This window comes from Convolutriloba macropyga, chromosome 4, assembly GCF_964194025.1.
Source record: "Convolutriloba macropyga chromosome 4, txConMacr16.3, whole genome shotgun sequence".
Classification (NCBI taxonomy): domain Eukaryota; kingdom Metazoa; phylum Xenacoelomorpha; order Acoela; family Convolutidae; genus Convolutriloba; species Convolutriloba macropyga.
The window spans coordinates 44,550,926-44,577,151 of record NC_134471.1 but is presented as its reverse complement, the minus strand read 5'-3'; the positions used below and the strand labels follow the sequence as shown (position 1 = coordinate 44,577,151).

The window sequence follows — 26,226 nt, the reverse complement described above, 5'->3', positions numbered from 1 at the left end:
TTATATCCACCAAATATTGGCTCAGCTTTAATATACCTTGACCCCTATTTTGAGCGTCATGTGTTCAGTTTAGTTACACTAAAAAATTAGATACTATCGCAAGCCCACATACGAATCAGTATTAGCAAGCCTTTATGGGGTGAGAGAAACAGTTATAGATGCCGGAATTCAACACTTAAGTCTTCCGAAAATCGCCAGTGGCTATGATAATTTTGACTTCAACATAGTTTTTGAGCTTTTATGTCAAGTCTTCGACCCTCTACCCATAACCATCTACATCTATTAGCACGTACAGACCCAGTAAAGTATATCAGTACCCTCTACCCGCCCCAAAAGCCCAACAGGCCCGAGGAACTTGATCCTAAATCCCATAAAACGCCCAAAATTCGAAAATCGACCTCAAAGTCAAGTTATTTTGATATATCTCGAGAAATTACTCGTCCGAACCTGGATTAACCTAATCTTCTGAAAAGCCCTTTTGTAAGTCCATTGGTAATCGACCCATTCCAACCCGTTCTAGGTACGAAAATTTTAGCCCAAACTTGACGTTTCCAAAAATCCTTGGTTCACCTCAGTAAAACAGTAAAAATTGTCAAAAGCGCCCTGATCACTCCAAATTTTTGCGCTGCAGGGTTTTTTTCAAGCAGGGGAATCAACCTGATAATTTTGAAGAAATTTGGAGCTTTTTAGAAATTGAGTGACGACCCTGAAATTTAACTTCGAATCCGCTCGAATTCATTGATAACTCCAACAAAAATTCCCCAATTGACCAATTTTATGGTCCTAGACCATGCTACTGCTCACGCTTGACACCCCAGTACCCAAAAATCACTTCAGAAATTAATAAAAGTTGAGTTAATGACAAAAAATACCAAGCCCTGCCAAAGTGCGTTAAAATTGATCAAAATGTAGTGTAAATTATATCTCAAAAATATGCCAAAATCTGACCCAACTGCCTCCTACAGCTACCCCCAGCTGCCACTTACATGGTAGAACCTCAAACAACTATTAAAACACGTTAATTCTAGGTATATGTTGAAAAATCACGAAAAGAACGAAAATCGCGCTTCTGCTTCAATTCACTGCTTCAAAAATTTTGTCATTTTATGCCCCACCTGACCCAATTGATGCTACCTATACCCCCTACTATCCTAGTACAACTCTCCACTATCCAAATAGTGCCATAAAAACCATACCCAGCTCACCCTAGTACCAGCCATCAAGACTTAAGCTCAAATAGGCTCTATACATCAGTGCTTTAAATATTCACACCAGTGCTTCAATCCAAGAAACTACGCAGGTGTTTTAAACCATTTATTCAACCAGTACACTTATGCTATCTCATTCAAGTTTAGAGCCTTTTTTCAGTGACACTAATCTTGATATTTTCAGTGCTAATTCCAACCTGTTTTCTCACTCTTAAGTCTTATCCTTCTTCTCTAGAATTAGCCCATCTTTATTGTCTAAACATTCCGGCAGCCCTAATTCTTATCTTGTGTTCACTTTGTTCACCTTAACCCTTATTTTAATTAGTCTTAAGCTTTATTTCTTTTATTTTCTCTTAATTGTCTTTAACTTTAATGCTTTCGTTCAAACCACTTTTTAAAGAAAACATATATTGGGTGGCTCCAGCAAAAACATGTGTATATCCTGATATCAGTGCAGATTATTTATGTTTTATAAAAATAATTGTAAAACCCAGCTCCTTCTCAAAATTTTTGTGCAAAATTTTTGTAAAGTCCGGTAGTGTCACGCCTCTATTTCGTGCCTCATAGTTACGTGATGTTTTTCCTTTAAATATCAATAAATAGTGCTATTATTTAGTTCATATTCAGATAGATCTCAAGTGAATATATAGGCAGTGTTTCCATGTAGGCCTGTAAAACCTTATTCCTTTATGATTACTAAAAACAACCGCAGATTGACAGTTTACTGATATACATATTAAGTACTTAAAAGCCTCAATGTTCACCTTTTTTTAGTTACCTGGCAATTAATTCGCATATTTGGTAAATAACTTCAAGAGAAAATATGTACTTGGTGAAATAATTATTCTGGTAAAGTAGGTGCAAATACGGAAATTGTATATGTACTTAACAAACATCAAGAGACGTACAAAAGCCGTAAATTGCGCAACTTGTAGATCAGAAATATTTACGAGGGACCAATACAGCTCAAGCTTCAGCACTGCGGAACCCACGAGGGCCAGAACACCGGAGAACTAGCCTGACAATCAGTCGATAGCAAAACTCGACAATAATCTTGAAACTTCTTATTTCTATCTCTGAAAACTTTGTTATAATTTCTGTTGAATAATTAAAGATTGAACTGGAAAAATCTTTATAAAACGCTAAGTTATAACACGCTTCGATGGTGTTAATTAGGCTCTCGAGAAGCCACTAAAATACAAGGCAACTATCGGATATATCACCCATCTGAACCGCTCAATAAACGGCTATTACTAGCTAACTTTATTCAAATTATATTCACTAAAAATCGCACTATGAAACAACTAAATAAGTCCTTGTACAACGGCAATTATTCAAGTTAATTACTCCTAATATTAACATCAATAACACCACGAGGAACAAAGCTAAAATTTAGTGCGTAACAGTAGCCAAGCACCCCCCCCCCCCCCCAAAAAAAAAAAGTACAAAAGCTGTCATTCAAAAGGTATTCAAAATAAAATATGGTCATCTCCCGTACAACACCTTCCCTATCTCAGTCAGGGGCAGGTTAAAACCAAAGAAATGAGAGAAATCCTAGCGCTACCTTTGCAACAAGGAGGCCTGAATGTAAGACTGTTACATGTGCATAAAGGTTATAGTCATAACTCGCATATGATTTCTGAGGCCATGGAAAGAACGGCAATGGCGGCAGAGGAGAGAAGTTGCAGGCCAAAATTATTCACAATTATCCACAGCGCAACCATCAGGCCCTCTCTGAAAGAGAAAAGCACCTAATTGACAGCTTAAATACGTAAGAGATACTCTAAGTTGGCTTGCGAAAAGGGGCATCAGGTCAGTTGAATACAATGCGCATGAACAAATACCATTATGATCTGAATAAGTTGGCGTTCCGTGGTGGTTTATGTCTTTGATGCTGCTGGGAGCAGCCTCATCGAATGGCCGTGAACTGCCCATGTAAAAAAGTTTACTCTTGCACAATTCCTGCATTATTCTGAGGGAGGGTGCATACAGCTATGACAGAATGAAGTACGTGAACGGTGTGCAGAATTACTGAAGCAGATCTTGTCGAAATTGAGCCAAAGCTTCACCTCAATATTCACAGAAGGTGAGGCTCCACTTAACATCAAAGCGAATGGCCTACGGGAATGGCGTTTTGGTAGAACCTTTTTCGATGTCCAAATATTCAATCACACGCAAAATCATGCCCTAAAGACACGAAGAGGGATTTCGACACGAGATTTCTTATTAAATCCAGGCTCAAAATGAGAAAACTAAAACTAACAGCTGAAAAATCAGGTGCCATTGATTCGACAACCTTGAGCAAAAAGGCAAGTTTTAACCCTCAACTGTTTATCGATGACACAAATATCAACGAAAATTAAAGTGAAGATCCTTGGTGTTGTTTTGTCTACATGCTAAGCTTCCGCAAATAGAGAGAAATAAAAGGCAGAGCTTCAAAATTTAAAAATCTCGTAAAGTATGAAAAAATGACTGTGGTTGATCAAAATTTTCTCATGATAGCAAGTCATTGATAGGAATATTATTAACTATTGTGCACTCCAACCTTCTACTCAAATTGGAACCAACCACAAGTTCAAAATAACGGCATCCGCCTTATCCACTGGATATGTCTGAAGGAAACGACTTTCAGAACAAAGGTAAAATGCTGCACGTGAAAGCTCAAAAGATATATGGGCGGAGCAATTCGTAGCTGGCTGTGTCAGCGTCTCCGTGCCGTATGTCAAAATAAACGCATAACCAGACGTCTTTCACGAGACCGCCTCTCTTCCCACTGAAACTTAATTGAGGTGTAGAATAAACACGTGTGCTCCGATATAGGCTTCAAAATAAAGGCCCATGGCCAACTCAAGGAGAATAGTTAAGCTACACATCACAAGTATTCAACAAGCCCTAAATGTAATCACTCCTTAGTAATATCTCTACAAACATTAAGAGCTGATGTAATGTGCTGAAGGTCCCATGATGTGCACATCTTCAACCGCAAAGAAGACTACGGATTTGGATGTCACTGACCTGTGGGAAGGAACAGTAGAGGTAGCAAACTGGCTGGATTTCAGTCTATCACAAGCTTCCTTCAAGCTTGACGATGCTCCTCCCAAATCGCAGCATCTCGATCACTGGCGAGGCAATTACTAATATCACTGTTACTAATTTAATTGAAAATGCGACTGTGACTGGTTTCGAATGCCAACCGAACTCCCCTTAGATTAATTGAGGAGCAAGACGTTCATTTTTCGAGTGCGGAAGTTGCGGAAGGTTGATTTTGTGAAGCATCAGACTGCATTTTTGCTCGTTGAGTATGGGATTTTTTTTCGGAATTTTGTTGCAACTTAAATATTTTTAATTGCTTTTAGTTTGTAGCAATTATATTAGCCCTGTGTTTTTAATGTGATTTTGGGCTTGACCAATTTTTCGTCTGACTTTTTATCCTCAAAAATGGGATAAAAAAGTAACACTCGGAGGGCATTAAGGGGCCGAGCAGCTCCTTAAAGCCTCACGCCTTACTAGTCTTTTAAGTATGCGATTCACCGAAACTGTTTTGAGGAGAATATTTCAAGGTGTGAAGGCCGATTCTTAGTCTTAAATATTTGACCCCCCTACCGTCCACCCTCCAACCCGGCTATTTGGACCCCTTCCCGTCCCCCCCCCCCCAATCGCTTCACCCACCCACTCCGCTCACACTCACCTGATTCATCCCTGAGACCCAGCGGGCTACTACTGAAGCCCACTGCTCGCCAGCTGTTTGAGAGCAATTTGCCCGACGTTAGTCGTTTATGTTTGAGTAATTAAAGTTTTAATAGTTTCATTCTGTAAATATTGCATGGAAAGGATCTATAGTTTTGATCAATTTACCGAATCGTGAGTTTTTGTAAACATTAGCGCGAGAGCCCAAACAAGGATAAAACTTGTTCTTTTTAAAATCTTGGGATGCCGCTGAGCTCCAAAAATTTCGATTTTCGTTTTATTTTCAAATGAACATTTTCAAACAATGGATGATAGATATGGTGTTGCTGGCTTGTTCTTCCTCGATAAAATTCATTATCAGTAGTGAAAAATGGGGTGATCTACCGCACAGATATAGGATCCCTCCCTACCCAGTCTCGAAGCTACGCCAAAATCACTCTATCTAACACCTAGAAAGCTGCTTGCTCTGAGCTACAAAACCCAAATACTGCTAACATTGTATCACTATTTACGGTTATTGGATTTTGTTATGTTTAATACATGGTAACACAACTTGCGATTGTTGGATTAATGCACATATTCAGACACTTTAAATGCGTTTAGCTACACAACATCAAATTAGCTTTTAAACAATTCTAAATACCGCAAATTCTAAGGCAACTTGGCCCAGATTGTACGTCATTATGACCAACTGGGCTAAGTTGCCTTCTTGTAACCAAAATTACTTTTTATCATGATGGAACAAACAATGCTATCACAATTTTGGAATTTTATCTGAGTTAAATAAGCCACCCTATAGATACTAAGCTCCAAAACTTACAATCACTCAATTTCAGCAGTTACCATGAATAGCTGTCCAGAAAATTCAGATAAATTTCGATTCATAGTCTACAGTGCTCAAGTCCTCATTCCCTCTCAGTTTCCATTCGATTCAAACAGCAAGAGACGCAAGACCGACCAAAATGAGCCAGAAAAGACTCAACAGCATTTCAGATGGTTCGATGACATCTCATTTGAGCACCAACACATTCTGGTCTATACAAACGATAATCCAAAACATATGGAGAAGATTATCAAATCCTATATTCGCCATGAAAGCAAAATTCTCTTTGAGATCAAGGCAAGAATGTTTGCACCATCAAGCGCGTTTCAGACGTTCAATCAGCAATTCTTGTGTCTCAACATATCAGACATTACAAGACGCGGAGACATCTTCGAGCAATTCACAAGAAACGCTGATACCGTAATGGACATTTCACCCAAAAGATGTAGCGCAAAGGAGTTAGTGTGGGAAATTGAACGATCTTGCCCAAATCGGCGATTAGAGCCAGCAGGCATGACGGATTATCAGAGAATTCTGACGAAAATTGAAAGCCTTGAGAGTACCGATTCTCCATTCAAGAACACTTTAGAAGACTGCATTGATATTTTGGCGACTGGCTGGGGATCAATTTTCAGATCGGATCACTCGGTCTACTTGGAAGTTCAATGTGGAATGAAAAATGCGCAGTGTACTTGCTGGGAATGTTGGGACGCTCCTTTAGAGGAGGACTGGGAGAACAGGGCGTGCAAAGAAGAGGTGGAAAATTCCGATGAATCATCTAAACAAACAAAGGAAAACTGTAACCATTAACACCATTTTCTTTATATACACTCTGTAAATCAGTTGGTTGGGGCATTTGAATGATAAACATTCCTGATATTAATAAAGTATTGAACAACTTTGAAATTGTTTCCAAGCATTTTCCTAGGAGCGAAACAACAAAGAATGCCTTTTTGGCAGTTTGTATGTTCATTGAACCAAATTCGGATCTCCAGGTCAACATTCTGGCCCCACATGTTGGATTGATAGGACCTGGTGATAGCAGACTTCACAAATATCTCAAGCATTTGAAAATTTTGAGAACGCATGCCGCATTTCAAGATGCCTTTGGGTTCATGAAAGAAAAATACGCAACAGGGCCCGGCTATGTATACATTGTTTCAAACATTCCTAGCCCTTTTCTGTGCGGGCACGTTACCGGTGTTCTTTTTTGGACAATATTCAAACTAGTTGTTCGGTCCTATTTTGATGCGTTGCCATTTTAGATGACTAGCAATAACTTAGATAACTTTACACTGCATATTTTAAAGCTCACAGCTTTGCAATTATTATTTAAAAATCAAAATCAAGAAATTATTTTGCGGAAACTGTGTTGGAAAAAGGTGGGTCAGAGATGTGTTCCCGTTCAAACCGAAATTGATCTTACTAGAGATGAAATTGAACTGCTAATTGAGGCAGCTAAACTGTTGGAATACTTTATCGCTATATCACAGCAATCGAATAAGACGCCAACACCTGAGCCACCGCCGAGGAGTACACTATAGTCATGGCCGACTCACCAGATTGTCAGTTGGATTTTGCCAGTAAGATTGTTTTTGATGATAGCAATGAGGAGCGCCAACCGTGGAAACATTGAAAGATCTTTGGTATTTTAGAGTATTCACATCTTTCTTTTGATTGGAGCGATTGCAACGAGCCTTTGCTTTCTGTTCATCAATAAATTCTCAACCGAAAGACCAGAAATTTGGTCGCTTTTAGCATTTAGGATTGGCTGTTTTATTCCCACACCCAAATGAATAAAGTTATTGTAACTGAACCTCACTTGATGATGGTGGTCGTCGGACCCAGTGGATCAGGAAAAAAACGCCTGATTGCAGATATCCTCATCAAACAAGAACGTTTATTTTCTCCCAGCTTTAACAAAGTGGCATATGTATATCAGCTTTGGCAAAAAGTTTATACAGAGCTTGTCAATATTCTTGACACAAACATAAGTTTCATTCACGGAATTGATTGGAGCAAAATCAACTCCACTCATGAGAAAAATCGTCAACTAATGGTTTTCGACGATGTGTAAAATTAAGCCAGCGAACAAGAAGAATTTTTAAACCTAGTTATTTCTGGTCGCCATCAAAACAGACACGCAATTTTATTGAAGCATAATTTGTATCAAAAAAGTAGAAACTCCAAAATAATCGATCTTAATGTTACGCATATGCTTTTGCTGAAAAACCCCGGAGATATTATACAAATTGACGTTCTTGGCCGTCAATTGGGCAGCCGTAATCTTTTATTGTCAGCGTATAAAACTGCAACCAAGGACCCATTTGGACATTTGTTGATTGACCTGGATCCTCGATGTTGTGAGAAGCTACGGTTATGTTCAAACTTGACGGACAATTTTACAATATTTTACAGTTCACAAACCTTAGATGATAAAATTCAACTCGATGAATCATTCACATCATCTGACTACTTTCAAACTGCTTATGGGCTTCAAACCTGTTTTGAAGCGTTTCGCAATTCTCCATCTTCATAATGAGTTTATAAAGTTTCTACTGGACTGTATTTATAACATTGTTCTTGGGAATGTCTCATTAGCTCAAACTTCTTTAAATGAGAGCAAATTAAAAAAATTTAAAAACATTGTAACATTTTTTTGCAAAAAGAAATTGAAGTTAAGTCAGAAACAAAAACTTCTCGCAACCAATCAGGGATTGCAGCTAATTAAAATAATTTATGAGCCCGTTCAAAATCATTTGAAAGATGAGCAAGCAAAAATTTAAAAACATTTTAACATTTGTTTGCAATAAGAAAGTGAAGTTAAGTCAGAAACAAAAACTTCTCGCAACAAATCATGGATTGCAGTTAATTAAAATAATTTATGAGCTCGTTCAAAATCATTTGAGAGATGAGCCAGCAAACTAAAGTAGAAGCCAAAAAGTTTTTACTTATATCATTACAAACCTAAAACGAGCTGTTGAATGGAAACAAAACAGTACAAGATAACGAGACCTCATCCTCCGCCACTAAAGAATACTTACTTTCTTACAGCAACAAAAACAACGAAACAGACGTTGCAGCTCAATTGAGTGTTGCAGCCGCCCTCAATCAAGTACCTAAGCCTGGTGGGTCAAACCAAGAAACAGATGAAATGATAGCTAGGGAACATCAGCAAACTAGTTTGAGTTTGGACGAAGCAAACGAAATAGTAGAAGAATTATTATCAACTGGACTGTCAAGTGGGAAAATTGAAAAATCAAAAGCAATAATCAAATTGTTGCAGAAATCAGAAACAATAGCAATTGACAAGCAAACAGGAAAATTACAAAACAAATCCGGAGGACCTTCATCAGACAGCAATTTATTTCAACTTTTGATAAACATTCAGCATCCCACAAAAAAATTTTCACCTGCAGACCTTGAATTGATTAAAGCACTGAAAATTGCTCAACACTTAGTTGCAAATACAAACGCCAAGGCAGTCAGCCCTAAACTTACGAGAGATTCGAACACCACATGGCTTTCCATGTTTTCTCCCAGATACTGAACATCTCAACACTACACCTTCTTATTGAATTGCTCCTAATACTTGCCTTAGTGGAGAGAAACCCGGGACCAGCCAGGAACCTTGAATGTGTAAGCTGCAAGAAACTTTTGGGGAAAAGTACAAGAAAACGACCGCTTTTCTACTGCACAATATGCGGTTGGGTGCATTACCAGTGCTCTGGCTTACAAAATGTAGATGACTAAACCAGCGAAACTTTTACTTGCACAAAATGCTCAAATAAAAGGGTAATCTCATCAGCAATCACCAATAGCCGTGACCTACAAACTGCACAAAAATTCTATACCAACTCAAACTACCACTCAGCCTACGGCAGTATCAGTAGGTTGATAAAAAGAAACCTGACTAAGGCGGAAAACTGTAGAGACCTTTCTGAAAACAAACTCAACATACACCAAGTTCAAACAAACTAGGCACCGTTTTCCCCGACTGAAGGTGCAATCATACCGCTTGAATGAAATTTGGTCCCTTGATCTCGCAGATACGCAATCACTATCTGCCGACAACCGAAACACCAGATATTTTTTAGTCGCTGTGGACAAATTAAGTCTTTTCCTGCGTGTTCAACCAATGAAAGACAAATACGCCACCACAACTAGGAGAGCTTTTGCAACAATAACAACAAAAATCAGACGGGAGAAAGTGTGGACTGACGATGGCAAGGAATTTTTAGGCTCTTTCAAACTGTTTTTCGAACAGAAAAATATAATTCTCTACCAAACTAGAATCAAAAGGAAAAGCGCTTTTGCAGAAGGAAACATCCGATCAATCAAGTCTCTGATTTACAAGTACTTGAATGAAAACCATACAAGCAGCTACATAGATAACCTACAAAACGTTGTCAATGTAATCAACGGATAAAGAGAAATATTAAAACCTTTCATCGTGGTTATCAGATACACTTCAGTAACGAGATATTTCGAATAGATAAGATCCTCACACTCAGCCCTCCAACATACGATGTAGTTTCCCATGAAACAAGTGAAGCGATAGACGGTAGATTTTACGAAGCTGAACTCACAAAATATTCAGAAATTTAATATGACATCATTAGACAGCCTTAGAAGTTTCACAATAAATTTAATTTCAAGTTCGTCCACAACACTTACCCCGGTAACACAATGGCATCTTTTACCAACTTGTTGCCAAAAAAATTGATCTCAACAAAAAATTTGGCCGCTGGCAAGTGGAATTGCTCCAAATTTCATGGCCCGCTAAATTTCAAAACGTTACGCAAGGATTACTAGAAACTAATCATGGGGAGTCCTCTGATGATGATAACGATGATCATGACGATGATGGCGATAAGGTAATAGAGCCAACAAGTGCTGACGAGCTCTACGTTGACATAGGCCGTCGTCGGCGTCGACCTACAGGTGCGATGGAAAGTCCTGCAAAAATTTCCAACTTGAGATGCACAATTTGATACCGGCTACTACCCATCAATTGATCATTTGATGAGGAAAATTTTTGCTAAGAGTTTTCGATCAAGAAACTGATTGGCCTTACAATTGGTGTATATCAAGTCACAGTCAAAAGCTAAAAATATTGCCACGAGGTCACCAAAAAGATGATTTCCAGTCTACAGAAAACGAGGAGGACGGTTTTCTGACAGCAGCCAGCTCAAGTGAAGATGAAGGCCAACAGACATGGAACGGAACAACACACTTTGAAACACCATCCAGTATAGAACTCATTTCCAGTGACCTTCAAAATATTCTGGGTACAGACATTCTTAAAGTTGGCGTCAACCCAAAATTTCCAGTTGACATTTCAGGTGGGCGGCGCCATACAATGTTTGCCTATTGTGACCTCATACAGGATGAAATACTGGGCAACACTTTCACATCACTTCTTAGATCAATTGCGATCAATAGTACAGCAAATAGGAAACTAGACGAGGTAGCAACTATTTGTCACCAATCCTTCTCAAACCTGCTGTGGAAAGATGTAGTCAAGTCGTCATTTCAATCAATAACCTTAACTATTCGCGATGAAACAGGCCAACTTATGCCTTTTCTATCCATAGGTCGCAGCTGGCTGACTCTGAAATTCCAACTTTTGCCCCAATAAAAATCATTTATCCCATTACGAACACAAAAAGCAGTCGCTCATGGGACGCACATTACGACGCTAAAATTGCAAGAAATCAAGACAATTTTGTTACTCATGTAGGCCCTGCCAGACAATTTGGTTCAGGTGCCGCTGGTCTTGGTGCTCTAGCTGTGCGTATTGGCGGTTGCACATTCCCTGTTTTGAAAAAATACGCATTGCCGATTGCCAAGAAGTTTGGACGGAATCTTGTCAGTACTGCAATTCCAGAAATTGGTCAGATTATAGCCGTCATAAAGAAGCTAAAAGCTGTTGTGAAATACTCGATCAAAAAATCAGTTTCAAAAACAATCTCGGACTCCTTGAAGCCGTCCCGGTCGCGTGCGGCGCCGAAACAACCGCGCTCCACGCACGCATCGGGCGCCCGGGCCCGCGTCGCCGCGCTGTCCGTGCGCCCGGCGGCGGGCGGCAGCCCCCCCAGGGAATCCTTATCAGCAAATACACGAGAGATAAGGAAGACAACTTCTCGCAAGTGGACTGCAAAATCGATCAACGGCAGCACTTTTAAAAATTCAAAAGCCAAACGCGGTCGAACTGATATTTTGTCAAATATAAAGTACTAAATGACCGAGTTTACGACCTTAGCAGCAGATATTGCCAACCCTGTAACACATACAGCGCTAGGTTTTTTCGCAAAATCCAATGTTCTTCTTAATTATGAAAGCGGATTCGACCAGGAAATCTAACCACAAGTTGGTTCACGACGTCCAACCTTGAATTTTCTGATTAGTGGAGATCAACGCAATTGCATCGACCTCAATTTTTTTTACAATTAGGACTTCAAGTGGCTATTTACACGCCCGATGGAAAAGATCGTATCAAGACAAGCGACGTAAGCAAGGTTGTTTTTGCAAATAACGCGCTACACAATCTGTTTTCACAATTAGAAGTGTACGCTAATGAAATTCTGATTTCGGTCAGCAACAACACGTACCATCATTGCGCTTTTTTGGAGTCCGAGTTGACATTAAACAGTGATAGTAAGGAGACTTGGGCAGCTTGTCAAGGATACACTTACGATCCAAAACCCTCATCAGATGCCAATAAATCAGAATGGCTGCAATACCGCTTAAAGGACACAGTGACCGGCGAATACACGTTCAATTTCTATGGCTCTCTATGCGGATTTTTTCAATTGCGAAAAACATGCTCCCGGAAGTTGACATTCGAATAAAGCTCTACCGCGCCAGTAATGAGTTAAGTCTGATTAGCTTAGGTGACGACTCAGACAAAATGTTTGCAGCAGTTATTGAAAAAGCCTCGCTGTTCGTTCGCAAATTTACTGTGACCGAGTTCGTTCGGCTTTCAATTGAAAGGGCACTGCTAAAAGCTCCTGCAAGGTATCCTTATATAGAATCCTTGTGCAAAAGCTTTATCATGCAATCTGGACAAAACTCTTTTGTTAAAGAGTCCATATTTGGAACTGAGCCAATCAGACGCTTAACGTTGTGCATGATCGCGAACGACAAGTTAAGAAGTTCGAAGGACACTAACCCTTTCTTGTATCACAAGTACGACATGAAACGAATCGAAATAATACGCGGTAACGGCTTACCAATAGCAGGCACTCCCGTCGACACAGAGAGCAATGTCCGCATATATCACAACAGTTTAACGGCTCTGGGATTTAAAAACGGTGGAAACAAAATTTCTATGAAGGATTTTGCTAACAAATTCATTGTAACCTTTGATCTGACATCATCACAGGAGGCGTCTAAAAACCTCACATTATTCCCCGAATTGACAGGAGCACCAATAACTCTCAAAATATTTTTCTCTGAAGCTCTCCCACAGGCAGTTGAACTTTTTTTGATTGGAGAAAGTTTCAGTCAGGTCTTTATTGACGGAGAAAGAAACGTCTCTAAAAACCAAACTATTTTCGATGTATAACGTGTCTATTAAGAAAGTAACTAAAAAGTTTTGTCTGCTAAAGTTTACTTTTGGAGGGGTATGGTCGGCCAACAAATTTCCAAAATAGCACAACGCAGCGCTCGTTTCCAAATAATAAACGCTTCCCCATCTTATATGAGGGGAACACATTGGATACTGATTGTTGCTATTCATTCAACATTTTCTGGAACTACTACAAACTCAAATAAGAGGCGGCGTGGTAGAGTTAGTCATGTTAGGCCAGCAAAGAAGTCAATAACTAATATTGTAATTTGGAATAGCTTGCCAATTCCACTAAGTTTCTATGTCGATTTCTACGAAAGGGTGCATTTTATTTATTCAAATTGTGACAAATATACTATTCATGAAATTGCCCCATCACCTCATCCACAATCCCAATCTTCAAATTTGTGTGGCATATACTGTCTTTACACCGCATTGAAAATTTTTGACATAATTGGACATGCCTACTACAATGACTCAAAATACTGCATAAGTGCGATGAAGCAATTTCGACGCCTTGTTGAGAGCGCAGTTAAAAATATTGGTTTGGTTAATGAAGTAAATTTGATACGATTTTTTAATAGCCGACTGCAGTCAAAACATACGTTCAAAGTTATGTAATAAAAATTTGTATTTGACATTTCTAATTTCTCTAGTCTGAGTCAGAGTAAGGAACAATCAGCTTCGAACGCTTTGCAGGCAATACTTTAATTGAACAACTTTCATCATCGCTCTCGCCAATCAATCCGTCTTCTATCGCCTCATCATAAATGAAAGGGTTCCCAGTCCCACACTCTTTCTCGCTATCATCCTCTTGCTCATTGTCACTCATATCACTCCAATTCAAAGTAGGTTCATTTTGATCAAACTCTCAAGGAAAGAACCCGGGATCAGGTGGAGCTAAAACAGAGTCAACTATAAAATTTGTTCTAATTGCCTTTTTTAAAAAACATTAACAACCGAAAGATGAAGTTGATGCCGTGGAGACAGAATCTGCTTCATGTGGAGTGAGCTCTTTGAACTCAATTAAGTTCTTCTCTTCGTCAGTTGACAGTGAAGCTCGATCGTCGTCGTCGGTATCACTTGAAAAGTCAGTACTGGTTTTGCAAGGTTTTGGTGGCTCCTGGCCAAGACTATAATGACTGTACGGTAATGTGTCAATGCCATTATCAAGAATAAACCGCTTGTCGTCGAAACAGCTCAGAGCTGTTTTATTTGTAGTGGTAACTTGTATCTGATGATTAGCGGAATGTATTCTGGTCATTGGCGCCCTGCTGCTAACACCTGTTTGAAGACACTGGAGGTATTTGTCGTGATGAAGCGTTTTCTTAGGTACCTTCTGGGCGCACTTTGCACTCTGTTTAACACCGCTGACAAATTTGATACTATACATTTTCTATCGCAAGATTACACTTTCCTCCAAAACTGATCCATTTAATTCATCTGTCATTGTCAAAGGGACCTTTTTGTTTGTCAGGCCGAAACGTGGATGAGATGTTGGATAGTCGCTCAAATCTAGCAAATGTTTGAACTCCTCCATGTCTTTATACAGATCATCAGTCTCTATGCGATGCAAAAGTGAGTCCGTATCCTTATGCGTGACGCAAATTCGCGAACCGTATCTTGGTCTCATCTCGTTGTAATGAAAATTGTATAGTGTGAGTTTAGAAAGATCAATGATGGCCGCTCCCACAGGCGTTGGTTTATCCAATTTAATAGTTGGCACGAAGTAAACGGAACATAAGTTGTCACTGCTACTTTGGAACGATTTGAAATTCGGTTTTGATGTTAGTTTCGAAGCTTTTACCTGATCCGAAACAAACGGAATGTTTTTTCTGTTTCGTTTATTCTCCATGGTTTTCCCGAAACAGGAGTTGGACATAAGTTTGTAGAAATTTTTTTCGAAGGTAGTTGATGCTTTTTTACGCATAGAAGTGTTCGTTTCAATATAAGGACGCAACCAGTCTGACTGATTAAACTGGAGCACGCGATGAAGAGCAACCACTTTCAGTCCCTGTTCCACATAAAACAACAAATTTTCAATATGACAGATATAATTCTTCTTATCAAATAAAGTTTCCACAAGCTTCGGAACAGATGCCCGGTATTGAGCTAACTGCTTACTATAGGGTGACAACCAGTCGTCGATAATAAAAAGTTTCTCAGGAGCCTGTGGAAAATCAGAATGATCGTTATGAATTGAGGGAGGATAATTGAGATCAACTTCGACAAAGTAACCGACACTATCCTTGCTTTTATAAGTCTCAATGAGAGAATCAATATCAGCAAACTCAGCCCACTGGTATCCGTCTCTTGGCAGTTTTTTCATCATTATCCCACCATAAAGCGAAATTACGTCTAAAAACGCCCCATAAACTGACTTTTGATCCTTGTTGTAATCATTCAGATCCTTGTTGTTTGCTCGAAAGTGGCGAAGGGCTCCTACTCCGTTGACCATCTCTGATTGCTTTTTCACAAAAAAGGAGCATATCAACATCCGAAAGCAATCCAAGTTCAACGTCCGTTGTAATCAACATTGCGTCCCAGCTAAGTTCGGTGCACTGTAGAAGTATGCTGGATCTAGAGGGTAAACCTTAATGCACACTGAACGGAACAGTTCAAATACATCGGCCAGCAAAAAGACATCAGTTTCCAAATAAGCATCGTGGTAATCTCCAAAGTTGTCACATTTGAACAACCGATACATTTCAACAGCTTTCTGATGCATTTCCTCTGTGATATCTATCTTTCCTGTTAATGTGTTTTTCCACTCTTTACCGTAAACGGGAAGACCATGCTTAAACTTTTCAAAACAGTCCAGATAGTAGAAAAAAAATTCCTTTGCTTCTAATTCTTTTGAAATCAGCATCTGAGTTTTGAGCAAAATGGCTACGAAGCAACTTAAGATCATCATCTTGTAACGTCTGAGCCAAAGAATCAAGTTCTGAATCCATAAAATTGAAACTATCGAGAAAGCGTATTTCGTTTAGAACAATTTTCTCAACGGAACATTTATTGATGTAGGTCTTAACAGGAAATTGAACCCAAAAAGAAATAAACGTCTCCTCGGTTCTTGTTTTTGCAGAGGGAATTTCGTTTTCCTCCCGCACAGGTACTTCACTATGTGATGAGCATCGTATCGCGACAAATTATGAAAGAGAACCGGTAAAAACGATCCAACTGTAACAGCTAAATTGCAAGCTGAGTGCGCCACTCCAAGCACAGTTCCAGTTAAATGACAGTGATGGACTACTTTCTCCTCAGTGATTAGAAAGTTTTTTTCACAAATGCAACACGGCGCTGTCCGGTTCTCAACAAAGTCTTGTTTCGCAGAATTTGACATTTTTAGAAAGCGATAACGTTGTCGCTCGGAGTCCGTTCATTTAACCCAACTTGGCAAAGTACTCATCAGAGCTGAAATGCAGTCTTCTCCTCTATAAAACTTCTTTAGTTGCACGTTGGAATTCCTGCTGTCAACTAATACAGCACCGAAACTACAAGGGTACTGTTTTTCAACGAAAAAACTCGAAGCAGAGCCTTCATTTAAGCCATTTCTGACAAGTTCCTCAACTGATTCAAAAGCCTCAGTTCGAACGTCGAGAGCCTCTAGATCCGCATAAACCACGAAAGGGCATTTGAAAGTTTTTTTGCCAATTTTTGACTTTCACCGTTGACCCTTCTTCAGGCATCTGAATAACTTGAGGTTGATGATGCTCGCAGAGAAATTTATGCACCTTAAACTTTTCTCGCGCAATGCTCTGTAGACAACGGTTGCAAAATTTTCGTACATTGTTCTTTGAGTTGGCGGTGGCAGGCGAACGCAGCAAAACTTTCATAAGACGATCCAAATTTTTTATCAGGCAATAATGCCAATTGTTTTCTTCTGATTAAAGTAACAAATTTATTCTTTTGGTTTTGCCTCTGTACTTGCTCAAATAAACAGGATAAAATTTTTTCTGTTCATAATCGAAGACGTTGATTTTAAGGTGATTATTTTTCTCAAAAGCCGGTATGTCAGTTAGAGCGACTGGCATTTTTTTCGGATTGTAGTAAAGTGCGCTAAAATTTTGACGGTAACTTTGAGGTCTTTCTTGATTTTGCTCTATAGGGAAAAGCGCAGCTAACACAGAGTAGAGAAAACAAAAGTTATCCTTTAGATTCTTGATATTCAGAACCGATTTTCGTTGATTTTCAAGTTCCGTTGGTGTAGCTATATATGATCCGGCTCGTAGAGGCGCAAACTTTGTAACATTCAGCTCAACTAAATGCAGTTTTTCAATAACCCATCCACTTCCAGCTGTGCAGAAAACATGGATTTTAGTAAACTGTTTATCGAGGTGTGAAAAATTTTCGTCGGCTGTTAAAGTCGTTGAGAGGCTTTCCATTGGACTGTGAAAAAAGCAAACAGTGCTATCATCGGTCAACGGCTTCACAAATTTCACTTCAATACACATTCCGAATTTGATCAATATCAGATCTTCCAGTTTGCTGTTGACGAAATCAATAATATCTTTTTCCTTATTAACAAGAAACTCAAAAGGGTCAAAACTGGAGTCTCCTGATAATTTCAGCCGAAAGGACTGGAAGTGCTCCCGAATAGCTTTTTTTTCACGCTCCAATAAAAAATTATCGTTTTGACAAAGACTAGCAGGATTTGTTCTGGGAGAAGGAGCAGTCACTGAATGCTCATCCGTGCAGTGTTTCTGCCATGCGTCCTGTTGACCGAAAAAGGTCTGACATGTGTTGCATCTTACTAAACGATCAAACTTGTGCACATTCTTTAGGTGACGGACTAAGTTTTTGGCAAGCGTAAAAACAGTCTGGCACTGGCCACATCAAAAACTCTGATCAGACAGCTCGGAATGTTTTTGATGCCTATGTAATAGAAGATCTTGTCGTTTCGCAAAGTCTTGATTACACAAATTGCATTTCACCATAACGCCTAAACAAACTAATTAAATCAATTTTTACTATTTATTCCATGTAGGAAGTGGCTACAAGGAAGTCTCTGGCGTTGTTCAATTGAAAAAGCCAGAAAAGATGCAAGGGTCCAGTTTATTCAAAACCGGGAGTCCAAGCGTCTGTTTTTTTTTAATTCCTGTAATGGAGGATAGTCGGAAAACAGACTTCGAAAAACATAAGTTTTTCGAAGTCTATTTCCCAACTATCCCCCACCCGACTTCTGCTTGGTCCCTTCGACGAGAGGTAGCCAAGACTGACGGAAGGCAGAAGGAGAATTCAGTATCCTTAGTGATGTATAAGAAAACTACAAGGAACAAAAAGAATAGAGTCAAAAATTTTGAACATCATTCTGACGCTCAAAACATCAACTCTGTTCTCTTTGTAACTTGCAGCTTTCTCAAAATCAAAAAGTATACTGATTTCAGTAATCTTAGCGAGGTATAAGAAAGCTTCACATAAGAAAAATAACAAAGTCGAACATTTTGAACATCACTCTGATGCTCAAAACCTCAACTCTGTTCCCTTTGTTACTTGCAGCTCTCTCACATCACAAAAATTACTGATTCCTAATTTCTTTTGTTGTAATTCTTTGTTGTAATGCTTTTTTCTGTTGTTATTTTTAAATGCTTTTAGCAGTAATATCAAGACCACGAGCTATTAATTTTGAGAGCACATCTCAAAATAGCATGCCGATCTGTTCTTGATTAGCAATTAAAATCAAACGGGACTCAAAGTTTCAGACTTTTGGTCAATATGCATAAAATTTTCAGTAACTTGACGGATATTGGTAATTAAACTCACATCTTTTTTGAGAAAAAAAGCAGGAAGAGCACAACTCTTCGTATTTAACTAGCTTTGCATAAAGTTCATTTTTTCAGCCAGTCCAATAGATTAACTAGAAGTAAATTTTCATTTCAAGGTATGAAGCGAAAAGGACTTAAAATTTCACTTAAAAAAGGGCACCAAAATTTGTTGATGCGTGTGGGCTGACAAATCAATGCGAAATTTTTTTCTGAAAAAAATGAACAACCCAGAGAAGTTCATATTCAGCGACCGGAATCTTTAAACTCAAAAATAAGAGCTCAGCTCTTTCGGTAAAAAAGCAGGCTTAAGTGGCTCCAAATTAGGTGGTAACACAGGTTTTCCATATGCACGGACCTGTACAAAAAGCTATAAAAACGCCAAGATATTTCTGATTTACGCGACAATTACCGTTATCAATAAAAGATAGTAGTATAAAAAGGGCTCACGCAGGTACCGATTCATCTCCACAAACTCAAATTTTAATCAAATCGAATTTCAAAAAAATCAAACCGAACTCCAGTCCCAGCCGATGATGGAAAGTGTCTCCGGTGGATACTTCTTTGAGTATAAAACATCAACCCGCCTTCTTCGAGTTGCGAGAGATGAATCGGAGGACGGGAGCAATATTGAGATAACGCTGTTTAAGTTCGCAAACGACGAACGATATCTGAACCAGTCAGTAGTGATACCTGAACACCACTTCTCAGAATTAATGGACTCTTGTACTCTCGAGTCTGATATAGTGAGACTAATCTCCGAGGGTAAATTCAACACAGAAGGCCGAATCGTGATTAATTTCAATGTCTGCGAACGCATGAGGATGGACAGCAAAAACTGCGAAGTGATACAAGACATAAAGGGTAAGATTTTATATATGTTCCAACTAATTAGGGTTTATTGTAGAATAGCAAGCTGCTTATTAAAACTGTGCGGATTGGTAGAGGGGTTCTGATGTGAATGTCTAGATAATTTTGTTTCTATTTAGGGTAATATTTTATATATGTTTCAACTAATTAGGGTTTTTTGTGGAATAGCAATATGCGTATTAAAACTATGTGGATGGGTAGAGGGGTTCTGATACATAAATGTCTGGACAATTTTGTTTTTCTTTAGATACAGACAACACGTACTACAGATTTGCGGTCAAATACTTCGAACCGCAGGACATCATACTGAGTGTGTTCTTCTACCTGAAGAAGTTCAGCTTTAAGGTGATATGTGGGCATTGCAATACCCAGCCATTCATCTACGTAAATTTACAGCCTGATGCTTTACCATAGAAACTATATGAGGGCTAAGCGAGAGAAAATCAATAAGCGTTTGATTCCGATTGCCGAAGTCAAACCAAGGAAAAGAATGCAGGAGATTGAAAGCGAAAATAACCCACTCGAGGTTGTTGATTTAGCCTCAGAGGATTATATGCCTCTGATAAACTTTAAAGACTCAAGAGAATAATTTTGAAATTATCATTCGCAAAACAATAACATTAAATTTGATTATTAAAAGCATTGTTGTATTGTTCCTTGTATTGAATATAGTCAGCTGTCTTCTTGCTACAAATTACTTCTTGATTAGAAATCTTGTTTGAAATCTGTACTATTGTATGAGCGAAAGAGAACGGTTAAGATTTTCGCATTTAAATTGTAGCATTTCTTAGTCTTTGAGTCTACCCTAGATAAAAGGCGGCAAAGATAGAGATACCAAAAACGTGCATCAATAAATGAGTTTTAGCTTTTGTCTAAAAAAACAGTTTTTGATTCAAAATCAAATTTACCGAGAAGCGGTTTGGTAAATTGAGCACACAAGACACAGAAGCAAAAAGGACCAAAAGCAAATTAGTCAATTTGCGATATGTCAAACACAAAGATAAAGCAGTAAATAATGGGCAATAAAAGGAACTTTGTATGAACCAGCCTTGATGAAGTTTGGTATATGATTGCCAAAAACGTTTCAAAATGATGCTCCTGTAGTACGGTGGTTTAGGATAAAAAACTATGAGAAACATATGAAAGCACCAAAAGATTTCTGTTCGAGACTAATGAGTGGAGGGATCCTTTTTCTGTGCGGTAGACCACCCCATTTTTCACTACTATTATCGTTTATTGTTGAAAGATGGAGGCACTATTTCAGGTCCGCGAAACGAAGTGGAGACATGATGGCCTTTTTTTATAAAATTTTATTCCGAAGTTGCTCTTTTTGAGATCAAGGACCATTTTTTTGAATCATATCATGTGGTATTGTCAAAGTAACAGATATCAGAGTCCATCGAAATTTCCCTCCTTTTTGTATTCTACCGCAATATTACTCACAAGTTGTTTTGTTTTACAGGTATCTCAAAAACCGTTCGGTTGGAATCTCAACATTTCTCTCTAATTGTAACTATATAAATTGAAGAAATGGTTTTGATGCAAAAAATGCGGGAGTCAACGTACTCATCTAGGAGAAAAACCCGAAAGTTGAAAGCATTTTTTATCCACTTTTTGTGCGTTTTGTCCTGTATTAGTTTTTCCCTTTGTCTCCACCTCTGGCTATTGTTCAGCTCACTGTTAAGCAATTAGCCATCGCAATTTCAGATGCGATTTTTGCAGAAAATTGCAGTATTTGAAACATTTGATGAAAGTCTTCATTTTTCAAAAATTTTGAGTGATCCATCTGATGGATAACATTTTTTTTGTTGTCTGGCGACTTCCAGAGCTTTTTAGGGCCAACTTGTCTGAGAATGTATTTTTTCCTGTGGAAAAATTTTACAGCGGCTTGTTCTGGGTATATCCAGCTAAAAATGCTCTTCCAAAAAATTTCAGCAAACATCCAAAATTTTTCACATCCCTTTTTGATGAGTTCTATCCATTTTTGACAAGATTCTACATATGAAGGTGCTTGAAAATTTAACGAATTTTGAGTTTTTACTACCTCACAGAATGTGTACAGCTTTTCTGTTCTTTTTGCTTTAATATTCAGTGGTTTTCAACCATTTTCTATTCTTAAGTATTTTCGTATTTGTCTTTTTGATCTTTTTTTGAAACATGTAAATTACTCAGACTATAACCCTAAGGTTAGATATCTACATGCTCTAAAATGTTAAATAAATTAATCAGCATTGTTATTAATATAGTAATCTTCAAATTGTTGCTGTTCGTTTTTATAGGTAAAAATAGGATTTGAAGGCTCCTATTTAAATTCATGTTAAATCATGTTAATCTTCATGTTAAATGTTTCCCAAATGTTGTTTTGAAAAATTTTGACCGTTTTTATTTCTAGCCATCGTGATTTTCCGTTATACAAAATTTGTCCAGTATTAAAATTTTTAAATGGTAATAATTTTGAGCTGTCTTCGAGCCCTATTAGTCTGCTTTACAGGCGTAAATTCTCGGTATAAAAGACAGTTTTTTTGGGGTTTGGACTCCTCCCCTCGTATACCTCCACCCTCCTTAGGCAATGCGTCTCAACCTGCTGAACTTGTAATTGATCCACGCCCACCGAATCCCCAGCCCGTATCCGACCGACGAATCTATTTATTGTTCCGACCCCACTTGTGGCGGGAGGAACTATATGCTCAAATGGGTTTTTTTTGTTCAGACAATTTTGGCCGATCGATATATTCATCGTAGAGAAATATGAGTGGTATCATTAAAAAGCTCGTCCAGCGTAGAGTTCGGAATTAAAAAGATTTTTTTAATTTCGTGTTTTTCGAGGATTAAAGTTTTGTGTGAACACGTCATGTTTGGCCTGATTTTGTTCACTTTTTTGTTCAAATTAAGATTTTTTCTATAAAATATCCATTCAAAAGTACATTTTATGCTACAAATGAAACAGTCTTGTGTTTCTAACAAACGAAAGGCCATTAAAAGGGTAGTTTTTGTCTCAAAGGGAAGTTAACTTTAAAAAAGTTCAATTTCTATTTTAAAACCATTGCATATTTTAAAACCATTGCATATTTTCATTTTTTTTCAAGTCACTTAGAGACTAGTCAATTTTCAAATCCAGATTCTATTTATGACAAACCTCCCTTACAGTCAATTGATGACCAAAGAACAAATAATTCGTTTTGAAGGAATAGCTCAATTTTTTATGGCTCCGACTCAATTTTCGTAATATTTATTGAAATTCTGATTTTCTTTATTGAGATTTTAATAAAATTTGATAGTCCTGTGACATAGACTCGCTGACTAAAAGTGCAACAGTCTTCCTAAAGAGCAGTAAGTGAACCTATGTAGTAGTTTTTGCGGAAAGCTAATTTGTGTGGTGCATTTTTTTGAACCTTAACCGATCTTAAACTTGTTTCTGTGAACTGTAAGTCAGTCTCACCATTGAAATGACCCCTTTGTTTTTACTGCAGCAAAAATTAAGCTGGTCAGCGGTTTTATCTTCTAACTATTGCCTTTATGACTCTGATGCCACGACTTTTCATAACTTTTTTTTTCTTGGTTATTTTCATATTTTTGGATCTTTTTATTGCCAGTTCCCATTGGCATAGAGAGGACTTTCAATAGATCATCAGTAAAGTTTGCAGTAGAAAACATATGGTTTTAATGGCTTTGACAATCTCTCCTCGCACTTTTCTACTGATTTTTTGGTTTTTGCCTGTATTTGTTGTCGTTTTCATAGCCATACGAGTTATTGTGATGACTTAATAATTTAAATATGACACAAATTATTGCCTTCACGTTGAATCTTAATTTATTATAATTGATTACTTATTGATTTCCGTTAAAAGTTATTGAAGTTAATGTCTTTGATAATACGGGTTTTCTGAAAATCTTCGTGGTTTTAATATTTGTTCATATTTGTTGGTTTTTTGAAGTCATCTTGTTCCAAAAACGAATTCCATTGAATGTTTATTCTTTATGTAGTCACAAAGAGCTGAGAGGTCTCATAAGCCTCTAACTGAATATTGAACGAATGAAGTTACTATATGCAGTTAGTTTATAGCAAATAGCCTCAAAGTTTCTGATATTATTTGTTTTCAAACGTTTTTTAAACTTAGTTTTTTTTGTTATATTCGTTAACTTTATCTAATTCTCAACACTGAGAGACACCAATCCACTTCCCTGTAGTTCAAATATTAACATAGTGTTGATATTACGTCGTAACTGATGTTTTTTTGTTGAACAATATGCGTTTTCATGAAAATTTTATGTGGTCAATATTTGTTCCTTGTTCTCTTCTTTAAGCACGTTCTCGTAATAACAGATCCCAATGATTTTCAAATGAGGCCCAAGTGAACATGCCTAATCTTTCCGTATAGTTTTAACTGAAATTGTTTAATTAACATTTGAAATAAAAAAGTTAATTTTCAGATAACAGCGAAAGATTTCAATGGCTTCAAGAATTTGTGTTTTCGCAAATTGTTATTAATTTTTTCAACTTTTCTTATATTTTGTCCATTTCTGTGGCTTAGTCTAACCAAAGACAGATTCTAATGGTTTTGTATTAACTTTTTAGCAAATTTATCAAGAAATTTTTCTTGAAAAGCTAATGGTTTTTAAGACGTTTGTGAATATTTGGTTTAATATTGGTTGTTTTTTGAATTTCGCCTCATTATTGCTTCTTTTTGTCAACTTGTTACCTAGTCTCATTAATATATAGTCCCATCGACTTTGTAGTTTTGGAAAAGTAAATTTGTGTAGTTAAGGTTTTTTTTGTGAATGTATTTTGATGTTATTTCTAGGTGCTTTTAAGTTTAGATGATGAATTTTTGCCGTAAAAAATATTTTTTCTTTCTGCTTATTATGTTGTTTATTTTTTCTCGCGTAGTCTAGTAATGGCGTGAGATTTCGTGAGCGCTGTAATGAGGCATGGCATTATGTAATTCATTTAGTAGTTTGTGTAACGATTTTTTTGAACTCTATCTATTTTTGATCATTATTTCATTTGGTTCAGAGTTGTCAAAATGTAGATGAGCGGGGGTCGGAACATCATGTGCGAACGCACATTAACGAGTCTCCTTGTTAACCTCTGCTGGGAAAGGATTGCTTTATCTTTCCACGCGTGTCGGAAGCTGATCTTGGGTGTATTTTAGTTGACGTTTGAAGACGAACTGTTGCTGCTTCTGACGAAACTGCGCCTAAATCTACTTGATGCTGATCTTGCTCAGAGGTTTAACATTCCAACAAAAGTTATATCTTCTCTCATTGTCACCTGGGTGAATTTTATGTACGAAACTCTTGTTTCTCGTCGAAAGATGCCAATATTCCCTTCTAGACACAAAGTCAACATGCAACTACCGAAGAAATTCAGCCAAGATTACGAATTCAGGAACCTCAGAACTTTGCTATTGGATGTGGAAATTTTGGGCGAAAAGAGTCATCAATCTGTATATGAGATGGACCCGTTTTCTTTCAGTGCTTTGCCAACTTCAAAAGTGTGGTCTTTCACTGTTGGCATAACTCCCAATGGAGCAGCTAATTTCATTTCTGAAGTAATCTCAGGCAGTTCTAAAAACTCTGATTTGTCGAAATATGTTTTTGATAAATTAAAGTCTGATTTCAATAAGGATGATATTATTATTGGCCCAGAAATAACCAACTCTGTGAGAGACTGTTATGGTTCAATAGATGTAGATTACATTGTGTGCTCTAAATTTGCTAAATCTCCTCATTTGGTGCTAATAAGGCAACTAGCCTCTAAATATTTGGAGCGTCTGCTCGCGTTTAAGATACTGACTTGTATCCCTTGTGACCTGCAGCCTTTAGTGAGTAAAATTGTAACTGTTACTGTGCTACTTACCAATCTTAATAAACCGATTTTGCAAAGGAAATAAAGCGAACTCTTTGTTGAAAACCTTTTTGCTCTGAGGATTTAGCAGTTAGAGGATGCATATCATCATTGCTTCCTAAGATTCTTGAGGTTTTGAGAGGCACTTTTACGGTTCGCATCGCCATCAATGAGATAAATTTAGACGGAAAATAGGTTTACTGACAAGCTCAGAAAGTTCGAGCAACTGAGTGTCAAAATCGATAATGGAGAAACAAATCAATATAATTTAGACTAACTGCTCTCCTGGAATTTTTTAAAAATCTGGCGAGTGGCTAACATTCTTTGTTTAACCTTTAAGAGACAAACAGATGTTATGAGGCTACCAATTCAATTCATCGCATTGGGCATTTTTCTTTCCTTAAAGAATATCAATAATGGTGTTTTACTCAACAACGCTTCAGATTTTCTACCTC

General features: G+C 37.8%; 1 protein-coding gene across 1 annotated transcript in view; it reads left to right on the top strand.

The window, feature by feature from the left end:
- LOC142337701 (uncharacterized) overlaps window positions 1–25,837 on the top strand; it is a 41,298-nt gene extending 15,461 nt beyond the window's left edge. The window contains exon 2 of the mRNA XM_075387148.1: window positions 25,077–25,837. Within this exon, the coding sequence (XP_075243263.1) occupies window positions 25,077–25,817 (741 nt within the window). The 3' untranslated portion in view covers window positions 25,818–25,837. The remainder of the gene's footprint in view (window positions 1–25,076) is intronic.
- Window positions 25,838–26,226: the final 389 nt, after the last annotated feature.